The sequence below is a fragment of the Leptodactylus fuscus genome, chromosome 2 (assembly GCF_031893055.1).
Source record: "Leptodactylus fuscus isolate aLepFus1 chromosome 2, aLepFus1.hap2, whole genome shotgun sequence".
Lineage (NCBI taxonomy): Eukaryota > Metazoa > Chordata > Amphibia > Anura > Leptodactylidae > Leptodactylus > Leptodactylus fuscus.
The window spans coordinates 178,927,823-178,951,146 of record NC_134266.1 but is presented as its reverse complement, the minus strand read 5'-3'; the positions used below and the strand labels follow the sequence as shown (position 1 = coordinate 178,951,146).

The following is a 23,324-nucleotide window of genomic DNA, read 5'->3' as shown; positions in this document are numbered from 1 at the left end:
TGGGTAATGAATGGGAACAAATAACGTCTACTTTCAATTGTTGCCCTCCTCTGTTGTGCAGTGTCAAAGAACCCTTACTCTACCCAAGAGGCTTTGCTTTACCTACTACCATTAAATGGGGTTTTTCCTCTATTCGGATTCAAAACAAACTCTAGAATTCCAGTGACAACTATATATTTCACGAGAGCAAAGGCCCTACAACTTAGATGGCAGTCTGACAACTATTCATCCTAACCCCCCCCCCCCATGTGTGTGCATGGTCAGCACTCTCAATTAGAGATGAGCGAGTAGTATTCGATCAAATACCTCCCCGCCATAAGTATCCATGTAAGCAGCTGAATACCAAGGGGTTAAACGCATCAAATATTCGCCGCTTACATGGATACCTATGGTGGGGAGGTATTCGATCAAATACTACTCGCTCATCTCTACTCTCAATGTATTTGAAGCTACATAGAATACAAGGCACTTTGCTAAATGTGAAAGGGGTGAGTTACTGGCCGCCACTAAGTCATGAGCATGGCTTCCTTGTTAACGTCAGGTTTCTTCTCCTTCCTACAGGATGTGGTAAACACTCATCCTCACTTAACGTTTTTGCGGGAAGCCTCGGAATTTCATTCCCGTTACATTACCACAGTAAGTAGCTGTTCCTTGAGCACTAGGACTACAATTCATCTATTTTTACATCCTTAACAGTGTTGTCTTAGCACAATTGATGTATCACTAGGATATTTCCAAGGCAGAGTGGTCAACTACTGAAAATTACTTTTTCCCAAAGAACATGAGTAAAGAATAGAGATGAGCCTGTAGAACCGTTTTGTTTTGTTAAGGAAATAATCTTACAAGTGAAAGCGCTTCCTTTTACCCTTCTTCCACTCTGCTTGCCTCCTTTTCAATCAGTGAGCAGAGTAGGGACCTAGATGGGCTGGTGAAGGGATGCCCGACTGATGTAGATGTCATGTGTTGTGCACAGGAACTTCTGCAATGCATCAGAAATAAAGAGACCTAAGTAGATTAAGAATTTGGGCCTATATCAAACCAGTGGAGGAATTGGTTTAAGACTGGAACAGGGAATGCCAGGCTTACATTTCTGTGTTTGGCCTGGGTGATTATGACCAAAATCAAAATTGTGGTTAATTGGGCAGTTTATCTGAATTACAATTAATGGCGATTAATTAGGTAACGCTCTTTTTACAGTATGAGTATATATCGGCAGAACCTTGCAGTTATCATCTGGGGTTTTTGTTTGGGCTGAGCAAGAACTGCTATTATACTATAGGGTCTCTTCAGACCCCCCTAGTATATTTAGAGGAGATCCATGATGGTGAGCAAAAAAAAAACTCCCTGATGTCTTCCAACTGATGTGTCAGAATCAGACCTCAGTGGGGCAACACAGTGACTCAGTGGTTAGCACTGCAGCCTTGCAGCGCTGGAGTCCTGGGTTCGAATCCTGCCAGGAACAACATCTGCAAGAAGTTTGTATGTTCTCCCCGTGTTGCGTGGATTTCCTCCCATTCTACAAAGACATTCTGATAGGAAAATAAATATACATTGTGATCCATATATGGGGCTCAGAATCTAAATTTAAAAAAATTAAAAAAAAAAAACACCTCAGTGGTTACATGGGTCATGATTGGGCCTCAGTGGTCCCTGACACCTGCCAGTAGACCCGAAGACAGAAGAGTTGTGTTGGAGCTCAGGAGAAGTGAGTAATAGAGATGAGCGAACACTATTCGAAACAGCCGTTTCGAATAGCACACTCCCATACAAATGAATGGACGTAGCCGGCACGCGGAGGGTTAAGCGGCCGGCTGCCGGCAAAGTCTGCGTGCCAGCCGCTTCCATTCATTTCTATGAGAGCATGCTATTCGAAATGGCTGTTTCGAATAGTGTTTGCTCATCTCTAGTGAGTAACGCTATATTTTTTGTGTTTGATCGCCTTCCTTAGGCCTCTACTTATTACATTCTGGGGTCTGAAGAGACAGACTTGTTTAGTCCCAATGGAACTGCAGGTGGAACCTTGCAAATGCTGTAATAACTGAAATAACTAATGTGAAGAAATCACATCAGTTATTTTTAGATTAATCACCCAGCCCTACCCAGTGTGTCAAAGGGACAACGTCTCTGGCTATTTTGCCTGAAAGTTTTGTTGGAATCTGCGATAGTCCTGATGTCATAGTTAATGTAGCCTTATTGCTGTGTGTTAAAGTTGTGGTACGTATTACCTGAGTAGAGGGCTGTTCTTACAGACCTTTACCTTACATATTTTGCAATATGCATTACGGCTCTGTTCACATTGGTGTATTGGCTTCCTTCAGAAGAGTTGTGACTATTAGAAGATATCGGTTTTGAAATGGATCCTTGTGTACTTCCATGAGTTTCACCAGCTTTCTGTCAAGGCTTCTGATTTGACATCAAAAACAAAGCTTAAAATTGCACTACTAGATTGTCTGCTGTAAACTTAAAACTGATTGTGTGAACAGAGCTCTACCATCTATATAATGGGGTTTAGTGGGTTACAGAATGGTAACTTTTGATCTGATCTTCCTAGGTAGTTCAGAGGATATTCTATATTGTAAATCGGTCGTGGTCTGGTCGCATCACATGTGCAGAGCTCAGGAAAAGCAATTTTCTGCAGGTGAGTATGAGCAGTTTTTGTACAAGCAAGTAGATATGTGCTTAGATGCAAAATAGTACAGCATGAATGGGGTTAACACCAGAGCGTCTCAGTGTCCTCCTACTGGGTATATATGTCATTATTAAGCAGGCTGTTTCTATGGCTCTTCGGAGTGGTGCACAACATACACTGATGTAAATTTGGGTGACCATTTATTTGCACATGTAGGCTTATTGCTATTCTGGTATAGGACCAAAGATTTTAGAGATATCGACCAAGAACAAACAATCATTTACTATTTGTTTTCAGCATGTGGCACTGCTGGAGGAGGAAGACATCAACCAGTCAACAGACTATTTTTCATATGAACACTTTTACGTCATCTACTGCAAGTTCTGGGAACTTGACACTGACCATGACTTGTACATTGATGAGCAGGACCTATCCAAGCACAACGACCATGGTATACAAAAAAAAAATTGTCCCCTTTTAACATGTATGTGGTTGAAGAATTTTATTTTAAGTTTGTGTATTGGAAAGTTTAAGGAAATTAATAATTATACACCTTTCTGCACAATAGAAAGGGAGGGGGGTTGTCTTTGAGACCTCGCTAATCCTTTATAATAGTAGTGGGAAAATGGCTGTGACTACTTTAAAGGGGTTGGGCACTTTCAGACCAATATCGACAAACAAATGTACAATAAAAAGATATACAATTTTCCAATATACTTTCTGTATCAATTCCTCACAGTTTTCTAGATCTCTGCTTGCTGTCATTCATTCTGTTACTTCTAGGAGATAAAACTCTGACCATGGTCATGTGATTTACGGTCCATGGTCATGTGATGAGGACACAGGTGCCGCTCGTTATAGTCACAGCACAGTAATCAGACATCTGCCTGGTAATCAGCTGTGCACCTGTGTGCTCATCACATGACCATGGACCGTAAATCACATGACCATGGACCGTAAATCACATGACCATGGACCGTAAATCACATGACCATGGACCGTAAATCACATGACCATGGACCGTAAATCACATGACCATGGACCGTAAATCACATGACCATGGACCGTAAATCACATGACCATGGACCGTAAATCACATGACCATGGTGAGAGTTTTATCTCCTAGAAGTAACAGAATGAATGACAACAAGCAGAGATCTAGAAAACTGTGAGGAATTGATACAGAAAGTATATTGGAAAATTGTATATCTTTCTATTGTACATTTGTTTGTCAATATTGGTCTGAAAGTGGCCAACCCCTTTAAAGTGGGTTGTAATAGTTGTCATTTCCACTGTTTCCAAAGATATGCTGCTTGTACTAGTTTTTCTCCTTTTTTCAACAGCCATATCAAGTCGAATTATTGAAAGAATATTTTGCGGGGCGGTAACACGGTGAGTAGGTTTTGTTAATTTTCCTTAATGCATGTTTTTGTGTTTTAAAATTAAAAATATTCCTATACATTTAGTAGTCAGGATGAACGAGGAAGAGGGCGGCGCGGCGGCAACTGCTTGGACCCCTCCTCTAATCAATAGTACTTGAGCTCTTATCACTGCATGAGCGTAGTGAGGTGTACTTGTATAGAGCGACAATCAAGCATGCATGGTGCCGATGCATCCAAAGCTTGTGGGACTATGAAAATAGTTGTGTGTGTTCCATAGACATTGAATGAAGCTGCACTGTGTATTCTTGACTGTCCGTCTATTAAAACTGATCACAGCACCACCACAGTAGGGGAAGCTTGGAGCTCCCATTCTAGTGATAGGTGGTCCATCAGTGACTGGATGTTTATCGCTGTGAAGAAGTGACGAGTTAGGAGTAAACAATCCCCAAATACAGTCCTATGAAAAAGTTTGGGCACCCCTATTAATCTTAATCATTTTTAGTTCTAAATATTTTGGTATTTGCAACAGCCATTTCAGTTTGATATATCTAATAACTGATGGACACAGTAATATTTCAGGATTGAAATGAGGTTTATTGTACTAACAGAAAATGCGCAATATGCATTAAACCAAAATTTGACCGGTGCAAAAGTATGGGCACCTCAACAGAAAAGTGACATTAATATTTAGTAGATCCTCCTTTTGCAAAGATAACAGCCTCTAGTCGCTTCCTGTAGCTTTTAATCAGTTCCTGGATCCTGGATAAAGGTATTTTGGACAAACAATTCAAGTTCAGTTAAGTTAGATGTTCGCCGAGCATGGACAGCCCGCTTCAAATCATCCCACAGATGTTCAATGATATTCAGGTCTGGGGACTGGGATGGCCATTCCAGAACATTGTAATTGTTCCTCTGCATGAATGCCTGAGGATTTGGAGTGGTGTTTTGGATCATTGTCTTGCTGAAATATCCATCCCCGGCGTAACTTCAACTTCGTCACTGATTCTTGAACATTATTCTCAAGAATCTGCTGATACTGAGTGGAATCCATGCGACCCTCAACTTTAACAAGATTCCCGATGCCGGCATTGGCCACACAGCCCCAAAGCATGATGGAACTTCCACCAAATTTTACAGTGGGTAGCATGTGTTTTTCTTGGAATGCTGTTTCTTTTTGGACGCCATGCATAACGCCTTTTTTTATAACCAAACAACTCAATTTTTGTTTCCAAAATGAAGCTGCCTTGTCCAAATGTGCTTTTTCATACCTCAGGCAACTCTATTTGTGGCGTACGTGCAGAAACGGCTTCTTTCTCATCACTCTCCCATACAGCTTCTATTTGTGCAAAGTGCGCTGTATAGTTGACCGATGCACAGTGACACCATCTGCAGCAAGATGATGCTGCAGCTCTTTGGAGGTGGTCTGTGGATTGTCCTTGACTGTTCTCACCATTCTTCTTCTCTGCCTTTCTGATATTTTTCTTGGCCTGCCACTTCTGGGCTTAACAAGAACTGTCCCTGTGGTCTTCCATTTCCTTACTATGTTCCTCACAGTGGAAACTGACAGGTTAAATCTCTGAGACAACTTTTTGTATCCTTCCCCTGAACAACTATGTTGAACAATCTTTGTTTTCAGATCATTTGAGAGTTGTTTTGAGTAGCCCATGATGCCACTCTTCAGAGGAGATTCAAATAGGAGAACAACTTGCAATTGGCCACCTTAAATACCTTTTCTTATGATTGGATACATCTGGTTATGAAGTTCAAAGCTCACTGAGGTTACAAAACCAATTTTGTGCTTCAGTAAGTCAGTAAAAAGTAGTTAGGGGAATTCAAATCAATAAAATAAGGGTGCCCATACTTTTGCACTGGTCAAATTTTGGTTTAATGCATATTGCACATTTTCTGTTAGTACAATAAACCTCATTTCAATCCTGAAATATTACTGTGTTCATCAATTATTAGATATATCAAACTGAAATGGCTGTTGCAAACACCAAAATATTTAGAACAAAAAATGATTAAGATTAATAGGGGTGCCCAAACTTTTTCATAGGACTGTAGATTGAAACCAGCCCAATGACACCAAATATCTTCTAAATGATTTGTGTGAAGCTCTGTCCAGCTGTAAGCATAGATATTATTCTGTTCTCATCTGCTGGGCACAGACTGCTCTTACTAATCACATATTGATAGGGTAAATATATAAGCCTTGTACACAATCCCTAGTTCAGGGTCTGTAGGTAGTATAACACTCCTTAGAAACACATTGGGGTGGCTTTACTAATAGTGTCTCTCAGACAACCTTATCTGACATGTTTAAGACTGACAGACTTCACTTTACACCACCGATTAGCTGACTCAAAGACCAACAAAACAAGTGCCAAAACTTTGTAGCATTTTACTCTGCCTCTTTTACACTATGTACTTGCTCAACATGTGCAAAGTGACTTGGTCTTTAAGGGTGGGTTCACACCTGCGCCTTGATCTCCGATTTCAGGCACTGTGTCCAGCCGTGAGTGCCTGTGAGTGTTTTGTGCTCTCCGTGGCAAAACTCAGCCCGGACACAAAGTTCTGCATGTCCGACTTTGTGTCTGGTTAAAAAAAAAAAAAAAAAAACACACAAAAAAAAAAAACGGTTTTGCCGCGGAGAGCACAAAACACTCACCAGCGCTCACAGCCGGACACTTTCCAAACCCATTCAAATGAAATGTCAGTTCTGTAGCTTTATTACCCTTGTGTTTACCTCCTTGGAAAGTGTGTAGGATAATGTATTGCACACACTTGACTTATATACTTGTTCCCCTGTGGAATTTGTGCAGTTGGTTGATCTTTCTTCTCAGTAAATGGTGACTAATCTGACTTATTCTGTCTCCCAGTGGACGAAAAGCACCAAAAGAGGGAAAGATCAGTTATGCAGACTTTGTGTGGTTTCTGTTATCCGAAGAGGACAAGAAAACACAAACCAGGTGAGTGCAGCAAGATACAGAGGTTTCTAGGTGCACACAAGTCATTTTCCTCTTGGAGTTACTGTTTTTTGTAATCTCTTAGCATTGAGTACTGGTTTCGTTGTATGGACCTCGATGGAGATGGAGTGTTGTCAATGTATGAGCTGGAGTATTTCTATGAGGAACAATGCCAAAAGATGGAGAGCATGGCCATTGAGCCCTTACCGTTTGAAGACTGTCTGTGTCAAATGTTGGATCTTGTGAAACCTCAGTGTGATGGTATGTGCCATATTCATAGTAAATTGTGATGGGAGACAATATTGTTAGATATTTGATGTATCTTACGCCTTCTTCAAAGGTAAAATTACACTCCATGACTTGAAGAAATGCAAACAAGCAAATCTGTTTTTTGACACCTTTATAAACCTTGACAAATATTTGGACCACGAACAAAAAGATCCATTTTCCGTATTACGGGTAAGTGCTGAGCATTCCACATAGTCTAAACAATGTAAGGTTTTGGTGTGGTATTCAGACACCTCCTTTTCCTGTAGGTTGGGGAGAATGAAGGACAAGAACTTTCAGACTGGGAGAAGTATGCTGCTGAAGAATATGCCATCTTAGTAGCTGAAGAAGCTGCGACAGAACAGTGGAATGATGGGTAGGAAGGAAAAAATATTCCTGGATTATGGACAATGTCGTAAAGTCCGGTCTCATGAGTCCCTTTTATTAGGGTGACAGCCATAAATATAAATGTCCCCTTATACCCAGTAATGCTGCACTAATCTAAATCCCCAGCAAGTACATTACTATTGTACAATATTCCAACAAGCTTTTCTGTTTGCATTTGTTTTTTGGTCAGTAATGGCTCTAACTTTACAGGTAGGATTATGTTGTAATATAATGTATTGATCCAATATTCTGACCTGTGCTTTCCCTCCAGGGGTCACTCCAGTTTTCTATTCTAAGTCTGGTAACTTTTGTGTTGGGCCTATTTTATCGCTCTTTTTCTATGTCAGGTATGATGCAGAATTAAATGCTTTGGAGACAGATATAGTGAATGACAAAACCTATGTGATGGATAAAAGACCCTTCTTGGATATGGCCTCTGAAGAGTCACAAGTGGACATTGAGGAGTATGACTATGAAGAGGACTTTGAATGAACGGACTAGTTACGGAGAACCCAGCAGCTGGTCTGCCATGTCTATTTGCTGTGGACAGCACTTTATATGTGTAATATAGAATAACTACAACAATCAACAGTGACTTAAAACGATGAGTTTTATTTATTGCTAAAATATTTATTTATGTTGATCACATTTATTTTGCTGTGCGATGTTGAGTCCCTTATTTCAATAATGTGAACACATTTATATGTCCATGTATGTTAATGAGCTGTAACCTAAAGACCTGTTATAAATCTATAAAACACCCCTAGCCCTCATTTCTTTGGGTTTCCCTGTGAGGACTCTTGACCTTGGTAATGCTTTGATTAAAAGGCGCTTTTTTTTTGTTTTGTCCCAGTCGTGCCAGAGTCTGCTGATCCTATGCTGAGCTGTTTGCTTAGGCAGCATATACTATAGAACCCATTTGCTTTGGTGTCGTTCTTGTCACATTCCATTTTGTAACAGGACCCATCAATGAAAGACTTTTTTGTTGTACTCTCCAGAAGAAAACACAACTATTTGGTAGCGTGCCTTTAAATGTACATATGTAAATTCAGGCAATTTTTTTCATTTTATTATAATATTGCATTGGATAAAACTACTTATGTAAATCTTTGCTGTGTAGAAAGACATTAAGAATTTCTATATTGTATTTTCAAATAAACTCTATTTTGCACACAACCTTGTAAAACCTGTGACAAGAAGTTTATTTTATTTTTTTGTATGTGGTTGGAGTGTCGAGTGAAGTTTAGGTCTGGCTCCAAACTGTTGGACGACTTGAGAGTTCACCTTCGAACTCATACATTTGTGCACATGTATTACATGCCATGTAGTGGCAGACTCTGATCTACAAAAGTTTTCAGTATTGATGTGTGACACCTTGGTGGACATTTTCAGCACCTGCACCTCTGAATCCTTTAACCCCTTAGTGACCGGCCTGTTTTGGACCTTAATGACCAAGCCAAATTTTGGAAATTTGTCCTGTGACGTTATCAGTGAATAATTCTGTAACAGTATAGTGCATCCAAGTGATTCTGATATTTTTTTTCGTGACATGTTGTATTTTACTGAGAAGGTAAAATTAGACTGCTATAACTTGCGTAAATTTTATTTAAAAACTCGCAAATGCTGAAAATTTTGAAAATTTTTCAATGTTTTCGATTTTCAGCTGCGATATCTCACATATGCACAATAATATAGGGTGAAAAAGTAAAGTTAGTAGTTATATACTTCCAAATGTTCCTTTTGTGTGTCAAGCATATTTGAAATAATTTTAGCATATTTGAGTAATTTAGACAATTTTACAAGTTTCCAAGCAAATTTTGGAAATTTTCAGTTTTTTTTTTTTTTTTTTCCCCCTGTACCAAGCTACCGTATTTTTCGGACTATAAGACGCACCTAGGTTTTAGAGGAGGAAAATAGGGGAAAAAAAAATCTGAAGCAAAAAATGGTAAAATATTTAATATATGGGAGTTGTAGTTTTGCAACAGCTGCAAGGCCACATTGACAGGTGACCCTGCAGCTGTACGGGGATGCATAGAGTGGGTTTTTTTGCGGGGCCAGAAGTACTTTTTAGTTATACCATTTTGGGGAATATCTATTGCTTAGATCACCTTGTATTGAAAAAAAAAACCCGGTGGTTTATTATATATGATTCTACTTTTATATATATATTCTAGGGACAGGAGGTGATTTAGAACTTTTATTTTTCATATTTTTATTATATATTTTTAAAGGGTTTTTTTTTTTTTACTATTTTATTCCCCCCCGGGGGCTTGAACCTGCGGTCACTTGATCGCAAGTCCCATAGACGGCAATACAAGTGTATTGCCGTCTATGGGACATTCTGTCTTTTAGTATTACGGCTGGTCATAGAGACCAGCCACAATACTAATATAGCCGTGACAGGCCGGGGAGCCTCATTAGGCTCCCGGCTGTCACCCGAACAGGTCGGCTCCTGCGATATCGCCGCGCAGGAGCCGGCCTGCAACTCTACAGGTACGGGGCTGGTGGGGACCGGCCCCGGGGGAGAAGAGGCCGCTGACAGACTGCAGACCCGGCATCCGCTGTACTAGAGAGGCGGATGCCGGGGAGGGATAGACGCCGGGGCCTGAGACATCGCTGCCCTGCCTGAAGCCAGCGGCGGGGGGGACGGAGGAGCGGAATAGCATCACTCCTCCCGCTGCTGGCTTCATGAAGGGCAGGGCAGCGATGTCTCAGGCCCCGGCGTCTATCACTTGCCGGCATTCGCCTCTCTATTACGGCGGGTGCCAGGCCAGGCACATTCAGACTATAAGACGCACCCTTCTTTTCCCCAAAAATTTTGGGGAAAAAAAGTGTGTCTTATAGTCCGAAAAATACGGTATGTTTGCAGACAGGAATAGGTGGCATAATGATAGAACCTCCCATTAAATGACCCAATTTGGAAAACTAGACCCCTTCAGGTATTCTTTGAGGACTATAGTGAGCATTTTGATCAAACAAATATTATTTTGCAAGAATTACAAATTACGAAAAATTAATTTTTCATTTTCAGCAAATGTCATTTTAAAGGCAGTTCTTTTTTTTTTTTGCACACGACACATCAAAAAGAAGAAACACACCCCAAAATATATCACCCCACTTCTCCCGTGTTAAACAATGTACACTTTGTGGCCTTAGTCCTATGTACACACATACAGTAGGGCCCAAGAGGTAGGGAGTGCCGACTGGATTGCAAAACATAAATTTTACTTGCAGATATTTTAGGCCCATTGCAAATTTGAACAAGATTTCAGTTACCAAAGCAATTGAAAACTCCCATAAATGACACCATTTTATAAACTAGACCCCTTAAGGTATTCATTGAGGGCAATAGTGAGTATTTTGACCCTATAGCAGTTTCACAGATTTTACTAACCATGGGATGTGTAGGTTAAAAATTACTAAAATGTCCCTTTATCCCCAAAGTTTTCATTTTCACAAGGGGTTAAAGGAGAAAAAGCCCCCCAAAGTTTTTTACACAATTGCTCATGAACTCAGAAATACCCCATATGTGGCCATAATCTGCTGTATGGGAACATGTTGGGGCTCAGAATGGAAAGAGCGCTATTTGGGTTTTGGAGGGCCGGTGTTGCTGGAATAGTTTTCAGGTGCCATGTCGCATTTGCAGAGCCCCTAAAGTATCAATACAATGGAAACCCCTCAAATGTGACCCCATTTAAAAACTACACCTATCAAGGAATGTATCAAGGGGTATTATCATTTTGAGTCTAAAAATACTTCCCAAAAATTAATGTACAAAATGAAAATTGAAATCTTGAAAGAAATCTTCCATTTCAGTGCCCAATACATTGCACCCACTTTGTGTTGTCAGAGACCTGCACTCCTAAAACTATTAAGTGGGCCATCCCGAGGGGCAAAAAATTATATATGTGGGTGTAAAGTGCTGCTTGGGCACACAGCAGGGCTCAGAAGGGAAGGAGCACTGCGCTTTTTAGCTTTTGGGGTACAGAGTTAGAGGGACTTTCTTGGCGCCATGTTTTTTGTAGAGCCCTGGAGGTGCCAGTAAACTGGAATTTCCCAATAAGTGACCCCATTTTGTAGGGGCAATCTTAGGGTCTCTGGAAATGTGACATGGCATCAAAAAAACCAAACGGTCTAAGTCTGTGCTCCAAAAACACATATTGCTCCTTCACATCTGTTCCCTACTGTGTACCAAAATACCCCCCTTCCCTCATACATTGTAAGCCCTTGTGGGCAGGGCCCTCTGCCCCACTGTGCCAGTCGGTCACTGTTAGTATTATATCTACCTGTATATTTTGTGTATTGTATGTAAACCCCCAAATGTAAAGCACCATGGAATTAATGGTGCTATATTAATAATAATAATGGTGGTGTATGCCCACATGTATGACACTGGTGTACCCCAGATAACATACTTAATGCCATATGTGGGTAGAATCGGCCATTTGGGCACAGCCGGACCTAGAAGGGAAGGAGCGCTATTTTGGTTTTTGGAGCACAGTTTGGTTTTTGGACGTCATGCCACTTTTGCAAAGCCCCTGAATTGCCAATAAAGTGGAATCTGCAGACATGTCACCCCATTTTGGACACTAGCCCAGTGATGGGATTTATCAAGTGGTGTAGCGAGCATTTTTAACCCCCGAGTGTTGCATTTATTTAGTTTCCAGAAATATAATCGCAGCTGATAATGAGAAGTTAAAAATGAAATTTTTCCAGAGATTCGCCATTTCAGGCCCGATATGTTGTGCCTGACTTATGTCAGCAGAGACACTCCAAAAACTGGTAAGTGGGTATCCCGGGCACAACAGCTTTCAGAGCGTTCATCTCTGATACAAGTCGGGCATAACATATTACGCACTGAAAGGACTGATTCCTGGAAAAATTGTCATTTTCACCTCTCACAATCAGCTTCGTATTCATTTACGGATAATAAGTTATAGCAACACTTGGGGGTTAAAAATGCTCTCTGTACCCCTGGATAAATCCTTCATGGGTGTAGTTTCCAAAATAACATCTCATATCAGGGGATTCCACTTTACTGGTGTTTCAGCTCTGCAAAAGTGTCATGGCATCCAAAAACCAAACCGTCTGTGCTCCAAAAACCCAATAACCCTTCTTCCCTTCTGTGTCCGGCTGTGCCCTAATATCAGTTTATACCCACATATGACATTACGTCCGTTATCCTGGGTACACCAGTGTCATACATGTGGCATAAACTGCAGTTTGGGCGCACAGCAGGGCGCAGAAGAGGAGCGCGATGTGGCTTTTGGAGTACAGATTTGGATGTTTGGTATCTGGACGCCATGTCATGTTTGTAGAGCCTGTAAGGTACCAGAAAAGTGGATTCCCCAAAGGAGTGACCCCATTTTAAAAACTGCACCCCTCAAAGAATTTATCAGGGGGTGTAGTGAGTATTAGTATCCCAGATGTGACTGCACAGCGGATGGTGAAGAGGGAATATGTAAGCGGTGCGGAGGACATTGCAAACACCAAATTCCCTACTATGTCCCAGGAACTCCTATGATTGGGGGAGTCACTCTGGGGGTCACTTCTGGTGTCTTTTCCCTCATAAGCTCTAAATCTGGGGTGTCCCCTGATATTCGCTCGCACAGCTTATACATTCCCTTCCTGCCGCAGCCAGTTGTGTTCTAATGATTTGGCGATTTTGGGGGGGTTTTGCCATCACATTACTAGATGGGGGGGGGGGGGTACGGAGCAAGGTCTTAGCTGTTAGGTACAGCTAAGATCCGATCCAATTACGTCAGCACTGACAGGGAATCCTTCACTGACTGCCCAACGCACTTTTACTATGGGCCGGTCGTTAAGGGGTTAAGGCTGTTCCACTGATTCTGGCACATTGTTTTTTCTCTCATTTCTGAGAAATCTCTGCTATTAGTTTCAGCACAGTGGGGAAGATTTATCGAGCAAAATGTGCTGAATTTGGGTGTAATTTGTGCCAAAAAACCCCGTCTAATACTGGTCACCAAGTTTATAAAGGGTTTGTCACTTTTAAGACTTGTGCGACTAGAGCGTTCTTTGCTGAAAGAGGGATGACCTAAGTTACAATGCTCTGGTGCAAACGTGCCAAAAATTTGGCTTATTTTTCTGGTGTAAACTAAACTAATAGGAGTAAAGTTAGATTAGATAGTCTAAGAATAAGATTAGATCTAAGACTGTCTAGTCTTACACTCTAACTTTTCAGACAGTATTGTTAAATCTGGCCTAAAATGAATGTTACGCTTCCTTCAGATTGGTGGTTCTGAGCTGAAGCAGATTGTCTGAGACCACCCATCCGCCAGAACTTGGTTTCAACATCCAATATGCTAACTAACAAGCAATTGTTCAGGAATGGTGCAGGATACAGAAAATGTTAACTGTGCTGGAGTCCATGCAAGGTAAGAGATGGAGGAGAGGAGAAAGATCCTCTTAGACGCACCCAGTATTTGACCAAGGAGCAAATAGTGTCCCAGTCTGTTAACTGGGTTGTCCAGTATCAAAAGTCAGTTTGGGGCTGATGAACCATCTAATCCTCCAGTAATAGCTGCTCTAAGCAGTTGTTACCTATTCAGGATCTAGAGAAGAGCTTATTAGTGTTGCATAACTGTATTTCCTATGAATATTCCCTAACAATCTTATTTTTGCCAGGATACTTTTCAGATTGTACAAAAAAAGTGAAGTATTGGTTAAAACTTTGAATGCAGCCTAAAAAAAAAATTGCTCAGGAATTGACACAATAGGTGCAATGAAAATATGCTTTATTAAAATATATCAGAATATGCATTCCAGTACAAAATGTGCCCCAACTAGCAAAAATGTAGAAATCTAGTTGCAAATTTCAGAAATATACATTTTATATTTGTCAATGAAAGAACTATAGAAATACGTCACATAATTCTAGGTCCAGTGGTCTGATGAAACTCTCTTGGTCCTGTTGTCTCTGAATACAGTAGCAGTGTGCATGTTCCACTACTGATACATTACAGTCCTCTGTGGTCGGTTGGTGTAGTCATGGTGGGGACCTTGCGACCCCTGTAATAGTGCCAAGTGGTGGTCAAGCAATTACAAAATGATCCCCTAGTCGTTGGAAATGTCAATTTAGGGAAAAGCCATTGAGTGGTGGTGTAGGTTTTTGCTGTCCGCTTGAAAAGTCGGACATCTTTGGGAACGGACAGTTAAGGACAGACACAGACTGTAAAAGAATGTACCCGATGTCCATTTAAATCAATGCAAAATGTCACGGACACAGCTAGTGTCTGCTGCTAATGTCTGCACAAGATTTTGAACAGACATTGGCAGCGGACACTAGCTGTCTGACAGTCGGTAGTGTGAACGCTCCCTTAGAGTACAGTGATGCTAGGCTGTAAGGCCCATAATAAGTGGCACCAATATCTCCAGCACAGGGGCATACTGGGAAAGTTTAATTCATATAAAATCACACATGAATGAGGACTTGAAGGGCTCATCATTCACACGTGGGCAGAGGGGCGGATTTTGACAGCGGATTTCGCTTCAAAATCCGCCCCTTTACAATGGTGGTCTATGCAGACCACTGGGCTTCTTTTTTCCGCTAGCAGCGGGAGAAATGAAGCGACATGTCCTATCTTCAGGCGGAAACCGTGGCGCGCTGGGCCGCGGCTTCCGCCTAGCGGCAGCACCCTCCTATGTCGGCTCATTCATTTGAGCCAACATAGGAGGGGAAAACCGTAACCGTGATGGTTGCGGCAGGCGGGTTTTGACCAGAGAGAGACATGGCTCGACGCGTCTCCCTCTGTGTCAAAACCCGCGCTGACGGTGCACATGTGAACTGACCTGAAAGGTCCTCCCTAACATACAACTGTACCCTACCAGGGTTTATATATGTAATGGCCAGACAAGAATGAAAGGCGGTAAAACTAGGAGCACTTCTATTCTAAGACCATAATCTGTGCTTCCCTAGTTTAAGGTCCCATTCAGAAGACTTAACATGGCCATTGTATGAGGTCTTTGAGGGAAACTTCTGAACCTGCAGTTTTCATTTAGAGAAATAAAGTACACTGATAGCGCAACATATGTAGCTGTGGAGTAAAACAAAACCGTTTCCATGTTGGATACCAGAACCGCTTGTAGCAAACAGCACCTATACATGGTCCAATCCAAATAGCCCAGTCTATGCTGAAATAGCATAATATTTAAGAAAATTCAGTATACCCTTTCCCTAGTTTGTGTACAGAAGCTCCTAGGACAAAGGGTCCAATCTTTGTGCAGCACATTAGAGACAGCAAAGTGGAGTCACCTCCATCATGAAGTAGGCCTGTGTCTTTGTACATTGCGTCACTGCCCTTCCATATTGATAACCTAGAGAACATAGTACAGTTAGGAAAAAGTCATTTGTTCATAAAGTTCAACCAGGAAGCAAATTTGCTGGAATAGGTAGACACAAAGCAAAACCTGTAGCCTAACTCTGGGACACAAAGAATTGTGTGATGAAAATGTCACCAAGCAAAAATTTGTGCCTTTTTTTGATTCATTTGAGCAAACCTTTTGCAACTTCTTGATTTTTGTACTGCTCTATGAGAGTGAGCATGGCTAGCCTGTCAGTCTGCACTCCATATTTATCAACTAACTTTTTTTTTAAAAAAAAAGTTACAAAAATTCTGGGTTGTGTAGAAAGTGAAGTAACATTTCAGAACAGATGTGTCAGACTTATTGATGTGCCTAATTTATCACATATTGTGCAATGTTTGATAAATTTGTTGCAGACTTCAGCATAATGGACTTTAAATGTAAAATTGACTGAATGTAAAAATTCCCCTAATGCTAAATCTTTCCATTTTGTCTATTTTAAGGGAACCTGTCGCTTTAAACCACCACGAAGGGCAGGTGTACACACATTTTATAATGTAAAGTTCCCTACATTGGTCCTTTTTCCTTACCTGGTCTGCTTCTATTTCATCAACGTCGACATCCTCATTGTTTTCCTCCACTGCCTTATTTTGAGATTTTAATTCAACAGATATCAGACCACTAGAAAATAGAAAAGTGTCCTATAAATATTCACATCCCTTTCTATGTAAACCATAACTTTCCTGATGTAGGGCTGCTGAAATATTCTTTATATCTAAGATGATGCATAAAATCAGTCTGTGACACCAGTGCTGACGGCTTTATCACCAGCTCTCAATGACTCTCCAGGACAAGATAAAAGAAAAACTCAAGTGTCATGTCCAAGATGTTTTCATTTTAAAGAAGAAAATGCGCAGCTGGGGGAACAGTTGTCTCCTATCTCTGCTAAAATCCTCCTCAGCTGCTTCTACCCATACTTTCTTCATAGGGGTGAAACAGCTGTCGGATCTGTCAGTCACCTGCTCTCCCTTTGTTCCCAGCTGTCTCTCCATCTCTCTTCCTTATTTCTATGACAGCAGTTTAGTTAGATCTCTTTGAAGGGCCTTTCCTTCCTTTAAGGCACAGCAGCTTGTCTGTGTGGGCCTTTGTGTCTGGTGCACTGCCACATACATGTCATCTGTAGGATCTTCAGGGTCAGACTACCACCAAACCCTGATGATACGCCATCTAAAAAGTTTATCATCATGGCAGAGGTCATTAAGTATTCTGGGGCAGGTGGCAGTGGGACTGGTCCAAGCGCATGTATGTATTAAACTCAATAGTTTGCGCTGGCTAGATTCTAACACTCCAAATACGATTATTGAAATATGGAATTCAATTTAAATAAAATTAGAAAAATCTAAAATCAACAAGTTACATCTAATCTATTGTGATAAATGTGTTTTAAGATTCCATTCTCCAAAGAATAACTTTGTCCTGGATTTTAGTTGTAAACTTTTACTTCTTTATTCCTTTTATAGAAGTGGATCTGTTTGAGCAAAACTGATACTGAGCTTGGGCTTATTCACATGTCCACAGTCGGCACACATGATGTCTGATGATCACAACGAGAAACAGTTTATTTTTGGTACCCAAACGGAAAAAAAAACGTGTCCAGCATGCCAACAGTTAAAATATAACTTTTACTTCATATAAAAAATAAAAAGACGATCTTACATTGTTCGTCCAGGATACAAGAACATTGCCAACAGCTTACGCGTTTCGGGACTCCCTCTACTGTCCCTTACTCATAGCTATTTTATTTTGGGGTCTTTAGGTGAGTTTTCTTTTTATTCAAAGAGTCCCTACACTTAAATTTGAACAATACATCCGCAACTGGAACATAAAAACAGACTAGACTCCATTTTTATTTTGTGGACCCAGCGTCCATGAAAGAAAAACGGATGTCTGAATGAATACATTGAAATGAATTGGCCTGAATGCCATCCGTTTATAATGTGGACATGTGAATAAGTCCTTATGCCTAGTGCAGAGGATGTGAGGGCTCAATGATGTAATGAAATTGCTGTAAAGCAGTCTCCAATTACACTGCAGGAACTGACAGATTACACCTTGTTCCAAATTATTATGCAAATTGGACTTAAGCCTCAAAAATGTAATTGTTTTATTTTTCAATTAAACTCATGGCTGGTTTTGTGCCTCAAGACTCTTTGGATCACTGACTTCAATCTCAAACACCTGAGATAATTAGTTTGGTAGGTGAGCCCAATTAAAGGAAACGTAATTAAGGCCCCACATAGAGAGCCGAAACAGACCGCAGCAGTAACACACTATATTTTATTTTTCCCCACAAGTGTTTTTCACAAAGGCCACAGATTTTCTGCATCTATTATACCTATACAGAAAACACCAGCGTTTCCATAGGGTATAATTGACCTGCTGCAATTTACCAAAACACAAGTGCAGATTTTCCCTGCAATGTGTGGATGGGATTAGCTGGAATCCCATTCACTGCGGGTAATGCTAAATGCTGTGTTTTTCGCAATGTGCGGCTCCAGCCCCAGGCTGAGGACCTACAGTGCGGTTTTTGAGCCAAAGTCAGAAGTGGTTACAAAATATGAAATATATAAGAACTACTTGTACTTCTTTCTGCTGAATCCATTCCTGGCTTTGGCGACAGAAAAGCTGCATTTCTGCAATGTAGGACCTTAGCCCTATTAAGGCTTCACATTGCAGAAATTTTTTTTATTTATTTATTTTTTCTCTTTGACTTGAAACTGCAGCAATATCTAAAACAAAGCCAGGAGTGGATTTAGCTGAAGGTAGAAGTATAAGAACTCCTTATATATTTCCCATTCCTTTTGTAGTTTCTTTTGTAGCATTCTTGGCTTTGGCTCAAAAAATGCAGCAAACATATGCAACAAAAAAGAGCTGCTTTTCCACAACGTGGGGCCTTAGTCTAAGGACATTTCACATTATTAAGCAGGCCACAGATTTCAAGCAATCTGGGGAAGAAAAGGCATTTCTCTGTTGCCAAGAAAAAGGATGAAATAGTGAAATGCATTGGACAAGTTATAAAAACATAAGTGTGATCATTGTATTGTGAAGGGATTTGTGGATTATTCAGAGCACCGATGAGTTTGTGCAGATAAAGATATAATGAGGAAGTTTTCTGCCAAATTCATCGGAGTAAAGAACAGCTATTTAAAGCTGCTGGGGTCTCTAGAGTCCCTCATGCTGTAGAATCCTTCAGATGCATAGAAATCACTGCACACACTATAAGTTTCTTCAGCAAACAGCACAAACATGCTTTTTAGTTTCTCATTTTTCAAGACAAAGGTACCACCAACACCTACATACTAACTACTGCATCACCAATGAGATCAAGCCTGACCAAAACGTTGCATACAATTTCTTGATCCACATTTCAAGAGCATTATTTGTCACTATATAACAAGGCATTATGATGTATGAAACTACTTTTGTCTTGAAAAATAACTAAATAAAAGGTATGTTTTCACCTATGGTGTGTGCAGTGATTTCTATGCATTGGAAACAGGTTGGAGAACCCTTCAACTAGCACCACCACCACCTCTGAGTGTGCGGGATCAGCAATATACATCTAGAATCCTTCAGAGGCTTGCTATTGTACATAAACCTACTATTCTGCCACCCTTAAACAATGCTCACAAGAAGAAATGGCTTCAGTTGGCCCAGACATACATGAAGATTCCTTTTTAAACAGTTCAATCGATGCAAGAGTTATGAAGGTGATTTCACAGATGACGTCCTATGTTGTCATGTAATTTAGCTTTAATATATATATATATATATATATATATATATATATATATATATATTATATATTAATAGCTTTTGATTTCAGTACGTGACCGCTTATGCTGCAGATTAAACAAATGACCAGTTTATTACAACCTATAAAGTGTTTAGAAACTCTGTTGTGTATAATAATTTGGAACAGTGCACTTCGATTTTTTAAAAAAAATTTGTAATAAAAGATATGTTATAAAACAGGAGGTTTGTCCAATAAAATTTGATTTATACTAACAGTTGAAGTTATTTACAACCTCCATTTAGGAAAATCTGAGAAAAATATCATTTGCATAATAATTTGGAATATGGTGTAGAGAGCAGGCAAAATAAGCTACATACAATCCTCCATTGTTCTGGATGATAGCGTTTAGGTCTACCCCTGTGGAATTCACCTGAGCCAGCCGCATGGTCAGTTGTTACCACACCAAAGCTAGTGTAAGAAAATAGGTGCACTTGCAGACAAAGACCTGACCAGCAAATCTAGAGCAGAGTAAACATACAAGCAGGGTCAAAACCAGGAGAACACAGGAGTATCCAAAAGAGTAACAGAAGAATAGACATGTCCAACCCAGGGGCCAATCTAGGAGTTCATAGTCATGACAAGGCAATGTTCACATCTGTGTTGGGGACTCCATTGCTGTGTTTGCGTTCAGAATCGCCACTCGATAAAGTCCTGCAATACTGGCTTTTCATCTGGCAGTTTTACCCAACAGATGAAATCAGTCCGCCTATTTGCTGTTCTGGTCCTCCAGCAAACCAGAGCAATGGAAAGGCCAACAATAGTATGAACCTAGCTTTAGTAAGAAAATGGATAATCAGAAAAACAAGCTAGAATCAGAAATTGAATCAGTGCAAAGCTTGAATAAGCAGTAGCTGAAACATTGTGCTTCATTTCACTGTTTTTTGTTTTTTTTTCATTCTCAAGCCATATTATGTTATTGCCTAAAAGGTCAAAAGAAATGTAAAACATGGATCTCACAAGTAAGCTATGCAACAGCTAATCACAGACAGCTTGAAGTGATATCCAGAATATTTTTTCATTAAAGGTGTCATCTGGAAAGTTTTTCTAAGGCTTGCTTGTTTGACAATTTCTGTACAATTACAGATTCACTGGCAGTAACTTACCTGTTTATTGGTCCAGTAATTTCTGAAGGTGGCATATGGAGGGCATCCTGTCTCTTGCTTTTAGTCGGATAATGGGAATCCTGTTCTTCAAATCCATTCTTATGTAGAAGACCTCTTCCAGAAATATGTTCTATAATACAAAATATATGGCCATTAGTATGCACTGCCCAGGGATGTGAAAGCATCTCTGATAAATGGTACTTGCCAAAAACTGGTACTGTACATCACAGTGGATTAGCCTAACATTCCTAAGGCTATGCAACTCTGAGTACTGTAGCTAACCAATTGTAAGGGACAGGAGGAGGAGGATGACGACTGTACAGGTGCATCATGGTGGCTCGGCACTATTAACTGCATATAGTTTACTCAGGGCAGTCTCTCTTTTGCACTAACATTTTGAAAGCATATGGATATAATAATAGATTTTCTGTGAATGTTGTGCATGGAAAACAATAATGTAAGTCAATACAGTGTGTGTACAGTGCCAAAGAATATGTTTGTACTTTATATGCAAAGTGAAATAAAGGACATGAATAACTGAACCTTACCATACATGGATTTTCTCTTCAAATGGTGAGGTGTGCTTGAAAGTGCACGGTCCCTGGAAAAGTAGCTTCCACATGAAGAGCTTTCTTCATCAGGATTATCCAGCAAGGAATTACTGTATACAGTAAGAGGATGCCAACCTGCTCCCTTACACAGCATCATCTGCTCACTAACAAACCTCTGAAGATATCCATACCTGTGGGCACAAGCATTGGATAATGTTATTAGGTATCTGCTGGACATCTAATAGGTTAATGGGTTTTTATAACAAAAAATATAGTACAATAATCTCTAAGTTTTCGGAGGAAGACAATGCTGGCTTACAGTTTATTGAAGCATCCATTCATTGTATTACTATTCTGTGATGTTTCCTACACCAGCCATTCACTCCATTTAGTGAGACGTTTCTACACTCTCATGCCCACTGTGCCGACCTCACATAAAAGGTTATCCTTCCTTGCCTATGATGAGAAGGCTCTTACCTACAAGGACATACTGCAGGATGCTGAAGATCTAATGAACACAAGCACTTTCTGAATTATGTGCCTATATCTTTCCTTTATTATTCAATTCATTCAGTAGGTAGGTAGTATCTTGCACCTAGGTGAAATACTCGCCAAGCCTTCATCTAATACCACATTATGGTGCCCTCATGTGAAGGCTGCACATTGCATTCAATGTCCTATGTACCCCTGTTAGAAGCTTTGTCACACAGAGCATTGTATTTATTCAGGACAATGGTGTATACAGATGTACAGTACACTTGCTGCACACGCTAAATAATTTGTTTTATACATAATCTATTTAGTTGCACATCACTTCAGGCCAAGTTCACATAAAAGTATGTATAAAAAGTTGCATCTGGAAAAAATTGATAATTTTTCCTACATCTGTATGTCGACAGAAGAGACGTCTCTCCGAAGGTCTCCAAGTCTTTTGCAGTGAATGGCATCATACACTATTATGGCTCTGGGTGCCTGTCTGAATTAGGTCTCACTAAAGCAGGTACTGCTGTGAAAGTGGCCAGTGTTCTGCCAATGATCTCTCATGTTAAATGGAACCTCAATTGGATATAATCATATTTTCACTATAATCATGACATGTAATAAGTGGGACAGGATAATAGGCTAGAATAGGATTATACACTATAATACCAAACAGAATTAAAATCCCCTGTAATTTTACTAGATGCATTGCTATATATGTCTAGCTCAGTTCCTACCTCAATACTTTAATATGTGACAAAATGTCAAGTTTAATCTTTTCAGTTGTGAAACGTCCTCATTTTATAATAAGCCTTTATGCTTGAACTGGCACTTTTAGCGGCGTGTGACTCACAGAAACGGAGAACGCCAGACTGAAAAATTATCTCAATTTCTTCTAACAGTGTATCTGAAAAGAACTAGATTGCAGCGTAGGCAGAATTGGCTAAAAATAAAGTCATGCATTAGGGATCATTGGACTAAAGGATGACTAGTACAATTACAGAGATACTAAACCTAAATAAAAGCTGCCTCAGTGTTTAACAGCACTTCTAAGATTCCTAGAAGATTAGACAGGCAGGTATATAATGTATTCTTAGAGTTAATCGCTGTACTTTGGCCTGACTTTTTCATTCTGCCCTCCTATCTTATAAGAGGCAGCACTAGGGCTCATTCATAGGGCTCCATAGCTAAATAAAGGAACAAGGCTATTTTTACTTGAGGGATGGTGAATAGAATCATGAATGATGCTGTTTGCAAAGAGCAACAGAAGAAGAAAAGCACATTTTCCCCTTTTTGTTTTTTGCTGTGCTTATCCATACAATCAAAAAAAGTATCCTGAAATATACCAGCCTGAAGGAAGACAGAAAGGGGAGTCTTCTAG

The 23,324-nt window shown here is 40.2% G+C and overlaps 2 protein-coding genes across 3 annotated transcripts in view; one reads left to right on the top strand and one right to left on the bottom strand.

Annotated features, from left to right (window-relative positions):
• PPP2R3B (protein phosphatase 2 regulatory subunit B''beta) overlaps positions 1–8,750 on the top strand; it is a 42,718-nt gene extending 33,968 nt beyond the window's left edge. For both annotated transcript variants that reach the window (XM_075265244.1, XM_075265245.1), the window contains 9 exons: positions 562–636; positions 2,552–2,638; positions 2,927–3,080; positions 3,973–4,021; positions 6,891–6,980; positions 7,063–7,238; positions 7,318–7,436; positions 7,514–7,620; positions 7,979–8,750. In XM_075265244.1, the coding sequence (XP_075121345.1) occupies positions 562–636; positions 2,552–2,638; positions 2,927–3,080; positions 3,973–4,021; positions 6,891–6,980; positions 7,063–7,238; positions 7,318–7,436; positions 7,514–7,620; positions 7,979–8,123 (1,002 nt within the window). In that variant the 3' untranslated portion in view covers positions 8,124–8,750. The remainder of the gene's footprint in view (positions 1–561; positions 637–2,551; positions 2,639–2,926; positions 3,081–3,972; positions 4,022–6,890; positions 6,981–7,062; positions 7,239–7,317; positions 7,437–7,513; positions 7,621–7,978) is intronic.
• A 5,658-nt stretch (positions 8,751–14,408) lies between these two features.
• LOC142195435 (cohesin subunit SA-2-like) overlaps positions 14,409–23,324 on the bottom strand; it is an 86,659-nt gene continuing 77,743 nt past the window's right edge. The window contains exons 30-33 of the mRNA XM_075265233.1: positions 21,461–21,654; positions 20,913–21,042; positions 16,544–16,634; positions 14,409–15,965 (exon numbers count right to left, since the gene is read on the bottom strand). Coding sequence (XP_075121334.1) covers positions 15,942–15,965; positions 16,544–16,634; positions 20,913–21,042; positions 21,461–21,654 — 439 coding nt within the window. The 3' untranslated portion in view covers positions 14,409–15,941. The remainder of the gene's footprint in view (positions 15,966–16,543; positions 16,635–20,912; positions 21,043–21,460; positions 21,655–23,324) is intronic.